General features: G+C 38.1%; 1 protein-coding gene across 2 annotated transcripts; it reads left to right on the top strand.

The window, feature by feature from the left end:
* The first annotated feature begins 373 nt into the window (after nt 1-373).
* Nucleotides 374-11713, top strand: LOC137140775 (endophilin-A2-like). 2 transcript variants are annotated; one of them, XM_067529388.1, is made up of 9 exons: nt 374-592; nt 4252-4320; nt 4490-4706; nt 4881-5014; nt 5394-5552; nt 6801-6904; nt 8242-8375; nt 8506-8565; nt 9282-11713. In XM_067529388.1, the coding sequence occupies exons 1-9, from the start codon at nt 548-550 to the stop codon at nt 9467-9469; spliced, it is 1110 nt and encodes a 369-aa protein (XP_067385489.1). In that variant the 5' UTR covers nt 374-547; the 3' UTR covers nt 9470-11713. The 2 variants fall into 2 exon arrangements, with proteins under 2 accessions (XP_067385489.1, XP_067385490.1); XM_067529389.1 differs by lacking the exon at nt 8506-8565 and having other exon boundaries at nt 379-592.
* The last annotated feature ends 79 nt before the right edge of the window (nt 11714-11792 follow it).

The following is an 11792-nucleotide window of genomic DNA, read 5'->3' as shown; positions in this document are numbered from 1 at the left end:
CTTAGGGTTACGTTTACACATAGATTTGGGTTAGATTAAGCCATTTATTTGTATCGCTCAGTGTAAATGCTTATGGAATGGGATTATGTCAATGACTTTTCTCACAACTATAAAATAAGCGTGTATGTGTTTTGGCCCACTGCAGCCACCGGGATGGAGACTGTTTGTTTACGTTAGATCCCAAGTCTTGGTTGTTCGCTTTAGGCGATGTCTTTACACGCTCACACACACGAATATTTGTGCATTCGCATGATCTTTACCCAGCTAGTCGTGTTTTATGATGCTTAACTTTACGCCACTCGTACCTTACCCCCTGATTAGAAACATCCCCCATCTCCCGATCATCGGGAACTAAATAATGTTTACCGGGGAGCCTCCCACTTGAAGCTGACGCCAGGAAGTTGTGGTTGCCTAGCAAGTTTTACATCTGTGGTGCAAAGTTGGGAGACGTGTTGCTCCAGGCTGCTGTTTGTCTTTTACACTTGAAACTATTTTTGTAACACATTTTTCCTAATCGAGATCCGGGTGGCCACATTGGGGGTGCAAGATGTCCGTCGCAGGCTTCAAGAAGCAGTTTTACAAAGCCAGCCAGGTAACGCTGAACGCGACTTCTCTAACGGGAAGTGTAGCTAACGTTAGCTAACAGCTATTTGACAGTACAGTGAACCATTTAACTCCAAGCAAGCTGTCAAAGTTAATTAAAATGGAAAGTGTTGTTAAGAATAACACACGATTTATTTAATAACGTTAATATTATGCCGAACACTTTACCTGTTATTTAAATACACAACTAGCGTTAGTTAGCTGACACTGTTACTGAACTTTTCAACTCCTGCTAAATGTGTTGTAGTTCACAGGTAAGCTAGCTAATGGCATCGTCAAATGCAAGTTAACACAGCAGAAGACACTGGAAGCTTAGAAAAACAAGCCAAGTGTTTAAAAAAATGAAAGTGACTTGATAGCATGTCAGGCAAATTACTGCCACGTTCTGTAAATAACATTGGAATTAGTGTCACAGCCCCTGTATGTGTGGCTTTGATTAATTCAGCCATTACCTTAAAAGCAGACGTAGCTCTCATCCCTCTTAACGACACAAAAATGTTTGGTCGTGAAGTAATTAAAATGAAAACTCCCCAACAAAAACACGGGAGTCTATAAGGTATGTTTCTTATGTTTTGCTCTATGAAACCTGGTTTGTGGTGGTCTTTGCTTTGACCTAACGTTATGTGATATGCGAGTGACAACTCCTTGCTCAGTGGGTGTGTGCTGTACTATGGGTAATGGAATTCTACTTATGTGAATACTCTACCCGAACCAGCTTCCACCTTTTTAAGTAAACAAGTAGCAATGATTTGGCTAGTACCTTTAAAAATAGAGCATTAATTACAAACCATATGTGAATGCTTAGAAATTCTCTATTCCATTTTAGCTTTTTGAAAAGTCAGGCAGAGCAGGTGGACACTATGGTGCAGTGTAACTGGCCAACTCTCATTGTTTCGCAATTCATCAACAGGACTAAACTTAGATGCTCTTTCTCTTGCCTCTTATTAAGGCAAGTCATTAGCTTTGCCTATGCAACAACTTTTAAAAGCTTTGAATTCTGTAAAATGGGCTTATGAATCTAACATTTAGCTAATTTGGGGCTAAATGTTATATTAGTGCACTCATAGCTCTAGTTTTTGTACATGCATCAGAATACATTCTATAGTTTGACTAGGTTGAAGGGCTGCACAATACTTTGCTTCAGCATCGTCATGATGGTTTCTGCATCCACTATAGTCACAGGATGTGGAGGTCAGGTAAGGGAAATTAATTCCAACACATCATGATACAACTTTTTTTGCTGTTTGATACAAAAGAAAAACATACACTGTTTTCTCTTCCATCACTAAACTGTAAGAGATGTATCTCTAGTCTTATCTACTAATTCAAGCAGCACTTGTTTCTGGTGTATTATATGCCCACTTGTACTACATGGTAATTATAAAACAAATGTAGGAAAATGGGGAGAAAGTGAAAATGAAGTGAAACAATTAGTGTATTTCTAGACTAAGTTATAAAATTCTCCCACAGGTTTTAAACTTATTAATTCTTTTCAACAAGAACTAATCAAGTTAAGTAAAATATATATCACGATATATACTCCAGGGGAAAAGAATAAGTATGGAAGGGCAGGTTATTATTTAATATAGCTGTGTCATATTGAAACATCCATGATGATGTTTTAAAATAATTTCAGCCTTTGATAAGACTGTCATTTTGCAACACTAATAATAGTTTCTTAATGACATGTTGGTCATGGTGTAATGTGACATCTCACGCATGGCAATAAACAAACCATACATGGCAGAAAGTGGCGCTTACTCACTAGTAACATTATGATGTCTTAATACAGCCACCCTTCCTCTGTTGTTCGGAAATGGTTTGACTACAAGAGATCAGATATGAGTCTAAAATCTGTTTCCAAAGTATGCTGGAAGCTTTTAATAACAAAGGGTAGAAACACATTAAAGTTGTTCCACCACTTAAAGCAAAAGCACCTGTTGGAACATTAGGAAAACTGGTGCGAGAACACTGCAGATGTTATGCACATAACAATTAAGCAACATCTGTTAATTCACACGAGTATTATCGCCACACATGAAGCAGAAAAAGGCCCACACATCCCCAAAAAATAATATAAGGATTCTGGAGGAGGACCAAAAAGCACAAAAAAGGCAAAAAACCCAAAGCACAAAAATATAAATATATCTATTGTTAGCATGTTTGCTAGTGGTTTTCTTTACTATAACAAATAAAAAAAGTGGACACCAGCACAAAGTAACTGAGGCAGTTGCATTTTGCCCGGCCAATGATCAAAAGTGTATTTATAATCAATGGCTTTTGGCTTGTTCCTTTTGGGGTCTCTACAGCAGAATATGTTTGGCATGTTGATTTGGCATGAGTTTTTACGCCGGATGTCCTTCCTGCCGCAACCCTCTCATTTTATCTGGGCTGGGGACCGGCACCAAGGTGCATCCCAACCCAATGCTCATCCCAACCCAATGCTCTACCACTGAGCCACCAGCCCCCCCAATAATCAAAAATGGAATGTGAATGTTAAAAGTCACCAAAGGAAATAGCCTATTTCTTTAAAACAGTCCTGCCACTGTAATGTGGTAGTGAACAGCTGTTATGACTGTCCGTGGACTAGTCCTTAAAAATAATTTTGGTATCTCAAAAATGTAAAAAAAAATTGGGATATGCTTTATAATTTAGAATCTCCCAGACCTACTGCCAGATAGGGCACTACATGTGAATTGTGTTTGTATTTCATATATCTACATGCTACAACATCCCATCTGGCACCAAGAGATTCATTAACTGCTAAGTATATATTAGTCTTTATAATTAGAGAATGCGTGGGCCTCAATTATATCCAATGAACCATTTGGCAATGGGCACTCAGGGCATTTTCAGAGCCAATGTATTGAATATTTTATATATTATGTAAACTAGAGAGATTGATTGATCCATCTGGTCATAGAGTTTAATGTGCAGTGTGGTGCTGACAGCTGCACATAGTTGAGTTAGTGCACTAACCCACACACAAATGGCTCTTGTTTAGATTTTCGAGTTTGCAGCTCTGGATGGGAAAAAAGGAATATGTAGACCATCTGCGAGTGAGGATTTGAATTGGTGAGGGAGAGCAAAATGAAGTTAGCATGTCTAGAGTATTGATGGATGTGGACGTAGTGTAGGAAACTTTAGTGTGTGTGCTGATCCGATGGAAAAAAGGAAAGTGCTCTCAATACAAAGGAAAGTTTAATTTGATGATCTTTTCCATGAAGCATAGTGGGGGAGGTTCTGTATCTGATGGAAAAAATAGATATGCCTTGGATTTTGAGAAGCAGTGTTAATAAAATGGGGGAAGATGTTTGCATCAGGGAGGTTTTATGTTTTTGTTACAACCTTTTTTTTTTAACAGTCCTGCTCCGTGCAACTGTCCTTGAATAAGCCTCTCTTCCCCTACAGTTCCACAAATTCAGTTCTGCATTTGGTTACTGGTCACTGCATTTGGTCACTTGATGTGGATAAGTGGTAACAGAAAGACAGTTAACAGATATATGTATTACATCAATACAGTTAACTAAACATAGAATAATTTTAAATAAACCCAATGTGTGTAATCTTATAAATAATCCTTTTTAAGGACCATTAAACATGCAGAGTACAGTCAGCAAAAATGCTGTATTTGCTATCTTGTCACAGATGATGAGTGAGAAGGTTGGAGGTGCAGAAGGGACCAAACTGGATGAAGATTTCAAGGACCTTGAAAGGGTACTTCTCCATTTAAACATTATACTCACACTTGATTTGTTGAGTAACATCAGCTCCATATGTTGTACTAAAAAAATCATGTCCCGCCAAGATTATTTCCCTCAGAACTGTTAAAGACATACAACGTAATACAAATCACTAAAGTCTTCTCCGTAACCTGTGTCACAAGAGGGCAGATATTACCAGCAAAGCAGTGGTCGAAGTCATCAATAAAACATCAGAGTACCTCCAGCCCAACCCAGCATCAAGAACTAAGCTTTCTATGCTGAACACAGTGTCCAAGATTCGTGGACAGGTGAAGAGTCCAGGCTACCCCCAACCTGAGGGTCTCCTGGGGGAATGCATGACTAAATATGGACGGGATATGGGCGAGGATACTAACTTTGGTAAGATACACAGAATTAACATGGGATACAGTGTGGAAGAAATACTGTATTTATATATTTGTATATCTTAAGAAAACAACACATGACTGGAGAACAGATTAGAGGGAGTGAGTGTAAATTTGCCCATTTCTTCATTCAAAATATCCCACACTTCTAATTCTGCCTCTTCTGCAGGTGGGGCTCTCATAGATATAGGGGAGACTATGAAGAGGCTGGCCGAGGTCAAGGACTCTCTGGATATTGATGTGAAGCAGAATGTTATTGACCCACTGCAGGCCATTGCTGATAAGGATGTTAAAGACATTCAGGTACTTTCAAACAAGTATTTTGCTTCTGCAAGTACAGGGTGGGCATTGACTAATGACCTAAGTTTGCATCATATTTGATGCTATTTTGAAATGTCAAAAAAGTAAAACAGATTTTTTTTTTCCATTAACATATTTAATGTAGATTAAGCTAACTGGGCATCAACCTTTATGTTGATGAAACAGAATTCTTTGTTTTACTCTTTTTGACATTTAAAAATATGGGGATACCTATTTAAACCCAACTTTGGAGTTGCATGAAAATTTTTTAATCACATTAATGGAATAACACATTTCTCAAAACGATCATAAACATGTGATATTCATATAACATTATATAATCTGTGAAACCTTATCCTCCAAAACTGTTTCACCCCATCAGCATCACCTTAAGAAGCTGGAGGGCCGGCGTCTAGACTATGATTATAAAAAGAAACGTCAAGGTAAAATCCAAGATGAAGAGATCCGGCAGGCACTGGAGAAGTTCCACGAGTCAAAAGACACGGCTGAGAGCTCCATGCATAACCTGCTGGAAACAGATGTGAGTAGTCTGTAGACTAAATATGACTCAGGTTGCAGGGGGTGAATTAATACCTCGGGGCCGTGTTTTCGTAATGTACCAAGTTTAGGCAGGTTGGTTATTGAGGGGTTAGCACTGCTGCCTTGCAGCTAAAATGTTCTGTAGCTTTTCTGAGTGGAGTTTGTATGTTCTCTCCGTGCTTACATGGGTTTTAATCCGGTTTCTTCACCAGGCCAAAGACATGCATGTTAGGTTAATTGGTGACTCTAAATTACCCAGAGGTGTAAGTGTGAATGATTATCTCTCTGTGTATGTCCCTCTGTGTTGGCTGGTGATCTGTCCATGGTGTACCCCGCCTCACACACAGTGACTGCTGAGAAACTCCAGCCCCCTGCAACCCTGAACAGGTTAAGTGGGTGCAGATAATGGATGAATGAATAGATGGATGATCATCCATAATAGGCTTAAAGAAATAAATAAGCCATCTTATTTAGCCAGTGCCAGTGGAAATGCTGAATAAATTTAAGATGTGCTTGGTGGGGGAGTCAAATTGTATCAATGTGTCTGTCTGTAAGATTTTGGAAGAAGTGGAAAATCATGGTAGTCAAGACTTCTCATGTGTGACAATCTGTGAGACACAAATGAAGATACTTTACATAATGGCATCTGCATGTTGATGAACTATAATGAATTTAATGCAATTTCAGTTTTTTTTTTTAATTAAAAGCATTTATGAGTTGGCATATTGGTACCTTAAAGCAATTATTTCATTATAAGGTTTAAGAACTTTTTTAAAAACTTGAAATGATAGTGGAAATTAGAAAACCCTTGATAAACATTAGCCCTAGATGAAAAATGGTAGCCAAACTAACTTAAAAATATTGCATCATTTTGAATTTATATACTGCTAATATTTTTTAAGCTAGTATCTTTGTCACAATCACAATCACAATCGCAAGTCACAATCCCCAGTTTCCAAGACATGTTATTTTCCAACATATAGAATGTCTCAACCTGCATCATGATGGTTTTTTTTTTCAGTGACTTGCAGTCATGTGAGCTTGTCAAACCAGTTTTGTTTGGTATTTCCTGTTTTTATACCTTTCATAATACTTGTGTTTCAAGAGTGTTATTGTGGTGAATCATCCCCACATTATGCGTGAATGGTGAAACAAATGGGAATGATCAGAGACAGAAATGCAAACACTTATCAGCAGTAAAGAATTCACTTAGACTGTGTCTCAAATAGTTTTTTTTGTGTTTGTGTAGGTGGAGCAGGTGAGTCAGCTCGCTTCTTTTGTGGAGTCTCTGCTGCAGTACCACAGACAGGCCTCCGAGATCTTGGAGGAACTTTCAGAAAAACTGAGCCAAAGGTCAGAACTATGACTATTTGTAGAAGACCATAATCTTTTTGTATGTTGATATATCTTCTCTGGCTTGTAAATACGAATGATTCAGTTATGCCATCTTTGCTTTTATCCTATAATAAGTAATGAATATCAAGCAGCAGCAGCAGAGTTCTAATCAGCGATCTTTACTAAATGTAGATTAGATCATACTCTTTGGTTTTGTAGACTTGGATAATTTTACTTTCAGTTTTATTAATTGAATTATAGCCCACAAGAAACTGGATGATATCTAATTTTGTTTTTCCAGCATATGGTACTAGATTAACTTGACTCTATTTGCCTCTTTTGGTTTAACATTATGCTAAAGTTGTAGATTGTACCTGGTACTTGGAATGTTTTTTGGTGATTTTGTTGGAATTCTAACTGACCTGTGGTGATTCTAAAACCTTACACATAGCAGACTACTCATTGGTCAGAGAGCAGTGTCACTACTGTCCTGTAGCTTTTGAGCAAACAGTTGTCTTGTCACCTAAATTCTGATTCTTTTCTTATTTTTTGTCGGTCTTTCTCCTTGCTGGCTATAACCTTTTCTTAAACAAAATTTGTCTCCTTGCTGTGAAAAACAGCCACATACCAAGAATCAAGACCAAAATACCTTGAAAATCCTCCATTGTTCCTGTGATTATTTACACTGATGATGCAGTGACACTGTTGAGACCATTTAGACCGAGGGGGGTACTACAGATGGATTTCTAAAAAATTTGAATTATGACTACAATAGCATGTATTAGCATAAATACTACAATTATTTGTAGTATAATTTAAAAAGTTAACCTCGTCTATTGTAGACTTATTACACATAAAGGCACATAAAGTTTACGTTTGATAATTAGAGCTTTTAGCTCATGAAAATCAAAAATCCAATCCAAAGAATTTATTTTTGAGTTTGAGTAAATTTACTATCCATATTGTATGAACACTGATGAAACTTCAGTTGTATTTCTCTGTCAAATTCAGTACATGCAAACACAACCATGGGAAAGACTGCTGACTTGACACTTGTATAAAGGCACAGAATCGAAGTTGCTTGAATTCCAGTATCTTGGTGATGATTTGGGATGCCATGCCATCTGCTGGTATTGGTCCACTGTGCAGTGATATATTGTAATTTTTTGAGATACACTTATATATTTGCAGTGGAAAACAAAGTACCTGGTATGAAAAGCAAGTAGAAGATTTGAATTAAGTTGCAGCAGTATCATGTGCTGGAAAAACACAGTTAATTTAATCTCCCTGTGCCTGTTTTAGTTCATCCCCCATTTGTGCTTAGAGATGATGCTTTTTATTCTGAATATGTGCAGAGTGAATGATGCCCAGAATCGTCCAAGGCGTGAATACACACCTAAACCCAGACCGTCCTTTGACTATGAAGATGAAGAACAGTCCAATGGAGGATACACACCAGCTTCAACAAGCCCTTCATCCTACTCTCCAGGTAAACTTATATTTTATTCTAGCATTGTGCTTTAATGACCGTGTATGTATTTGTGCAGGTACTCCCAAGAAGGCGTGTGTAAATGTCATTTTTAATAGTGATGTGTGTTTCTCTTTGTGGCATTAACCAGCCCCCCCAGCACAATATAAAGGTTCAGTCTACCAGAGAAACTCCATCAGAAGCAGACACCGTGAGTGGACTGATGAAGTTAAAGTGTCACTTAAACCGAAGTAGAAAATAGAACTACTTTTACCCACTCTGTTGCACAGACATATGGCAGAGTCGTGTCTGCATGTCTTTGTGATGGTAAAGTATTTGACCAACATTGTTGAATGGTGTTTGTTGGGTCTGCTCTGTCCCATCTGTCAGATCCCAAGGAGCAAGGTGGTGCTTGAATAGTACTCTGTCTGACCAAGGCTGCAGAGACTTACAAACTTTAGCAAATCATTCTGGTATTATTGTATATTATAAAAGTTTTTTCCCTTCAGTTATTGCTTTGCTGAATTGTATGTATCTGGCAGCCTGTTCACTGATGAAACTTCTGAATCTCAAGAACAATCTCCACAGCATGATGATGTAAAAATCCTTGGTGTAAAACCTCAACATTGTTTAGTTGGAATGAAATGCTGTGTAGCCTATGAGTGTATTGATCTTAAGCATCAGAAGGAATCACCCTTATCACATGGATAACTAACCTATGAATTTCTCCTTTTTAAATTACTATAGTTTTATGGTCTTTTCCAGAGTGCTGTTGAAAAACACACTGGTGACACACTGCTTCTTTCGCAGTCATTTTAAATGGGTATATACAGTGTTAGGTTGGTTGAAGGGATTTTGTCACATGTATTCTTCACAGAATGACTGTTTGTTCTTCTTTCCTCCATATGTCTGTGTCTTGTTTTACAGCTGAACCATGTTGTAAAGCCCTGTATGACTTCGAGCCAGAGAACGACGGAGAGCTGGGCTTCCACGAGGGTGACATCATCACTTTGGTCAGTCGAATTGATGAGAACTGGTTTGAGGGAAAACTCTGTGGAAAATCAGGATACTTTCCCAACAACTATGTTGAAGTGATGGTGCCTCTGCCACATTGAAAACATTAGGGCAAGGAGTGGAAAGCACAGGGGAAAGAGGAATGATTAAAGGATTATCAACTATTGGTAAATCTTTTTTATATTCAAAGAGTAAACATCTCAAGACAGGGACCAACATTTTTTTTTTTATCTACAAGTTATTGGGGTAAAAAATAAAAATTGGAGGGGGGACGTTGAAAACATTGCGGCTAGAGGGATATGTCCAAAAGTATACAGAACCCTTAAGAAGTTAAACTTTTTATTCTTATTTCCTTACCCTATTTTAAATTAAAGGTATAATGGTTATTGTTTTATACCTTGTTCATATTGGTACTAAATATGTACATGTGTTCAGTATGCATGCATTTACTAAGCAATGTTTAGCACACTCCCAGCTCTCCCCTCTGTATGTTCAAGCTTTAGTACTGTTGTAATCATGAACTTGTTGGATTCAACATGGAGGACAGTCTGCTGTTTGGTAATGTTCAAGACTGTCACCCACTGCCATCTGGTGGTGCTACAAATCATTCGGACTTTGTTATCTCTAACCACATAATTGGAGCTAGGCAAAACTTAATTTATGTTAATTTATTGTAGGCCAAAACGTTTTTTCCAATATTGGAACTGCAAATGCAATTTTTTTTGTTATTCTATTTATCTCCCTGCCTTGTAACACTTCTTTTATTGTATTTCACCACACTCTTAAACAAGTGCTAACGAGAGGTTGCACAAATTCTCAGTTGCACAAGAGTGTTTGTCATTAAAAAGAATATACTTGACTGTACAGCTTACTTTACTCAATGCTGGAAAATTAAGTTAAATATTTCAAGTTTTCCCTTTAATATACTTCACCAAAGCTGTCATTTCTTATTAACATACTGTAACTCAAAGATTCAGCATGATTATCCTTCTTACCCAGTACTACAGTGCTACTCAGCATTGCACCAAAGACTTTAACATCCTCCAGCTCTTCTGATTTTCTCAGGCTCTACACACTACTGATACTGCTGGCAGTGTCACAATATCTTGTCAGGGTTTACCCAGCATTAACGAGTGATTTTATTTCTTCCCACCACAGCAGAAGGGTCAGCTTAGCTTTATTATTCTAGCCTCTAATTTTGAGCATGGAAATCAATCTGATATGTATTAGGTGTTTTGTATGTGCCTCAGTTTTCAGGGGGAAACAAGTGGCAGAAGATGCTAGTACCCAACTATTGTGTTCAGAGTTTACTTATAAGGAGGAGGGTCTGTACACAATGGCTGGTTTCAAATTCAGTTAAGCTTAATACAAGCAGACTACGAACCGTGAGGGTTTGTACTGTTCACCTTTACTAAAATTCCCGCTTTCTACTGTTGTCATGATCCCCTTGTTAGACCGCCTCCTGTCCTACTCATTTCTCCCATCTCTATTTTAAACTAGGAGTGGAACAGACAGGTCTTTTCAGTAGGGGAGAGCACCCATCAGTAGATTATGCCCCCCCCTCCCCCATTAGTCATTATTCACCAGCTGCCCCTCTATCCCTACCCTCATCCTCATTATCTGCCCCATGCCAATCCTTGGTGGCTCTGGAGCTCACTGTCTTTGTCCATCCCAGAAATGATCTCTTCAGTGTAGTAGGCAATAGTATGTGCCTATTAATGCTATGTTTTTCACATTATGTACAGGGGCAGGGGGTTGGCTGTGCTGAGTAATAACTGTGGTTCAGGTGTGGATTTACATGCCTCATTACACTAATCAAAAGCACAGGGTTTTTTATTTTGTTTTTTTTTTCTAGGGGGGGTCAGGGGCTCAGGTGGGGTCAGGGGCTCAGGTTGAGCTATTATGCAGTGTGCATTATATTAATGATAAATGATTTTGTGGAACAAAGGGCTGAGATCAATTGTGTGCTGCAGCTGAATTTGAGTGCTGCATCTGACATTTTTTAACACTACATTTTGTAATAGCTCATAATGCGTACATACCCATAAGTATCCTAACTTTATACTATTCATGAAGTATTATCAACATTTAGATCTTTATTTTATGCACAACCTTAATAGGATTTTCTATGTTAAAATGTAGCTGCTTTACATCTCTTATCTCATGCCTTATTTTTGTGACTGTGACTCTGGGGAGACTAGCAGTGGGATTATCCTGGATTATATTTAGGATGTGTGGATTACCTCTATATTAATTGTACTCTTCCATGTATTGTATATTTTTGCTACTATGTAAAGGGGAATGGATGCTGTTACTTTGCTTCTTCAAATAAATGTTAAGCCATTTGTAGCCCAGTGTGTCATGACGGACAATCACAGCCTGCAACCCGACTCTTAGTTTTGTATGCACAATCGAACATCACTT

Source organism: Channa argus, chromosome 14 (assembly GCF_033026475.1).
Source record: "Channa argus isolate prfri chromosome 14, Channa argus male v1.0, whole genome shotgun sequence".
NCBI classification, from domain to species: Eukaryota; Metazoa; Chordata; class Actinopteri; order Anabantiformes; family Channidae; genus Channa; species Channa argus.
This window is presented reverse-complemented; position numbering and strand designations above follow the sequence as displayed.

What these genes read in the sequence shown, in the direction of transcription:
- LOC137140775 (XM_067529388.1), top strand. Translation starts at nt 548, where the DNA reads ATGTCCGTCGCAGGCTTCAAGAAGCAGTTTTACAAAGCCAGCCAG. An exon ending in GGGCGAGGATACTAACTTTG is followed by an intron (nt 4,707 to 4,880) that starts GTAAGATACACA and finishes CCTCTTCTGCAG; the next exon opens with GTGGGGCTCTCATAGATATA. An exon ending in CTCCATCAGAAGCAGACACC is followed by an intron (nt 8,566 to 9,281) that starts GTGAGTGGACTG and finishes CTTGTTTTACAG; the next exon opens with CTGAACCATGTTGTAAAGCC.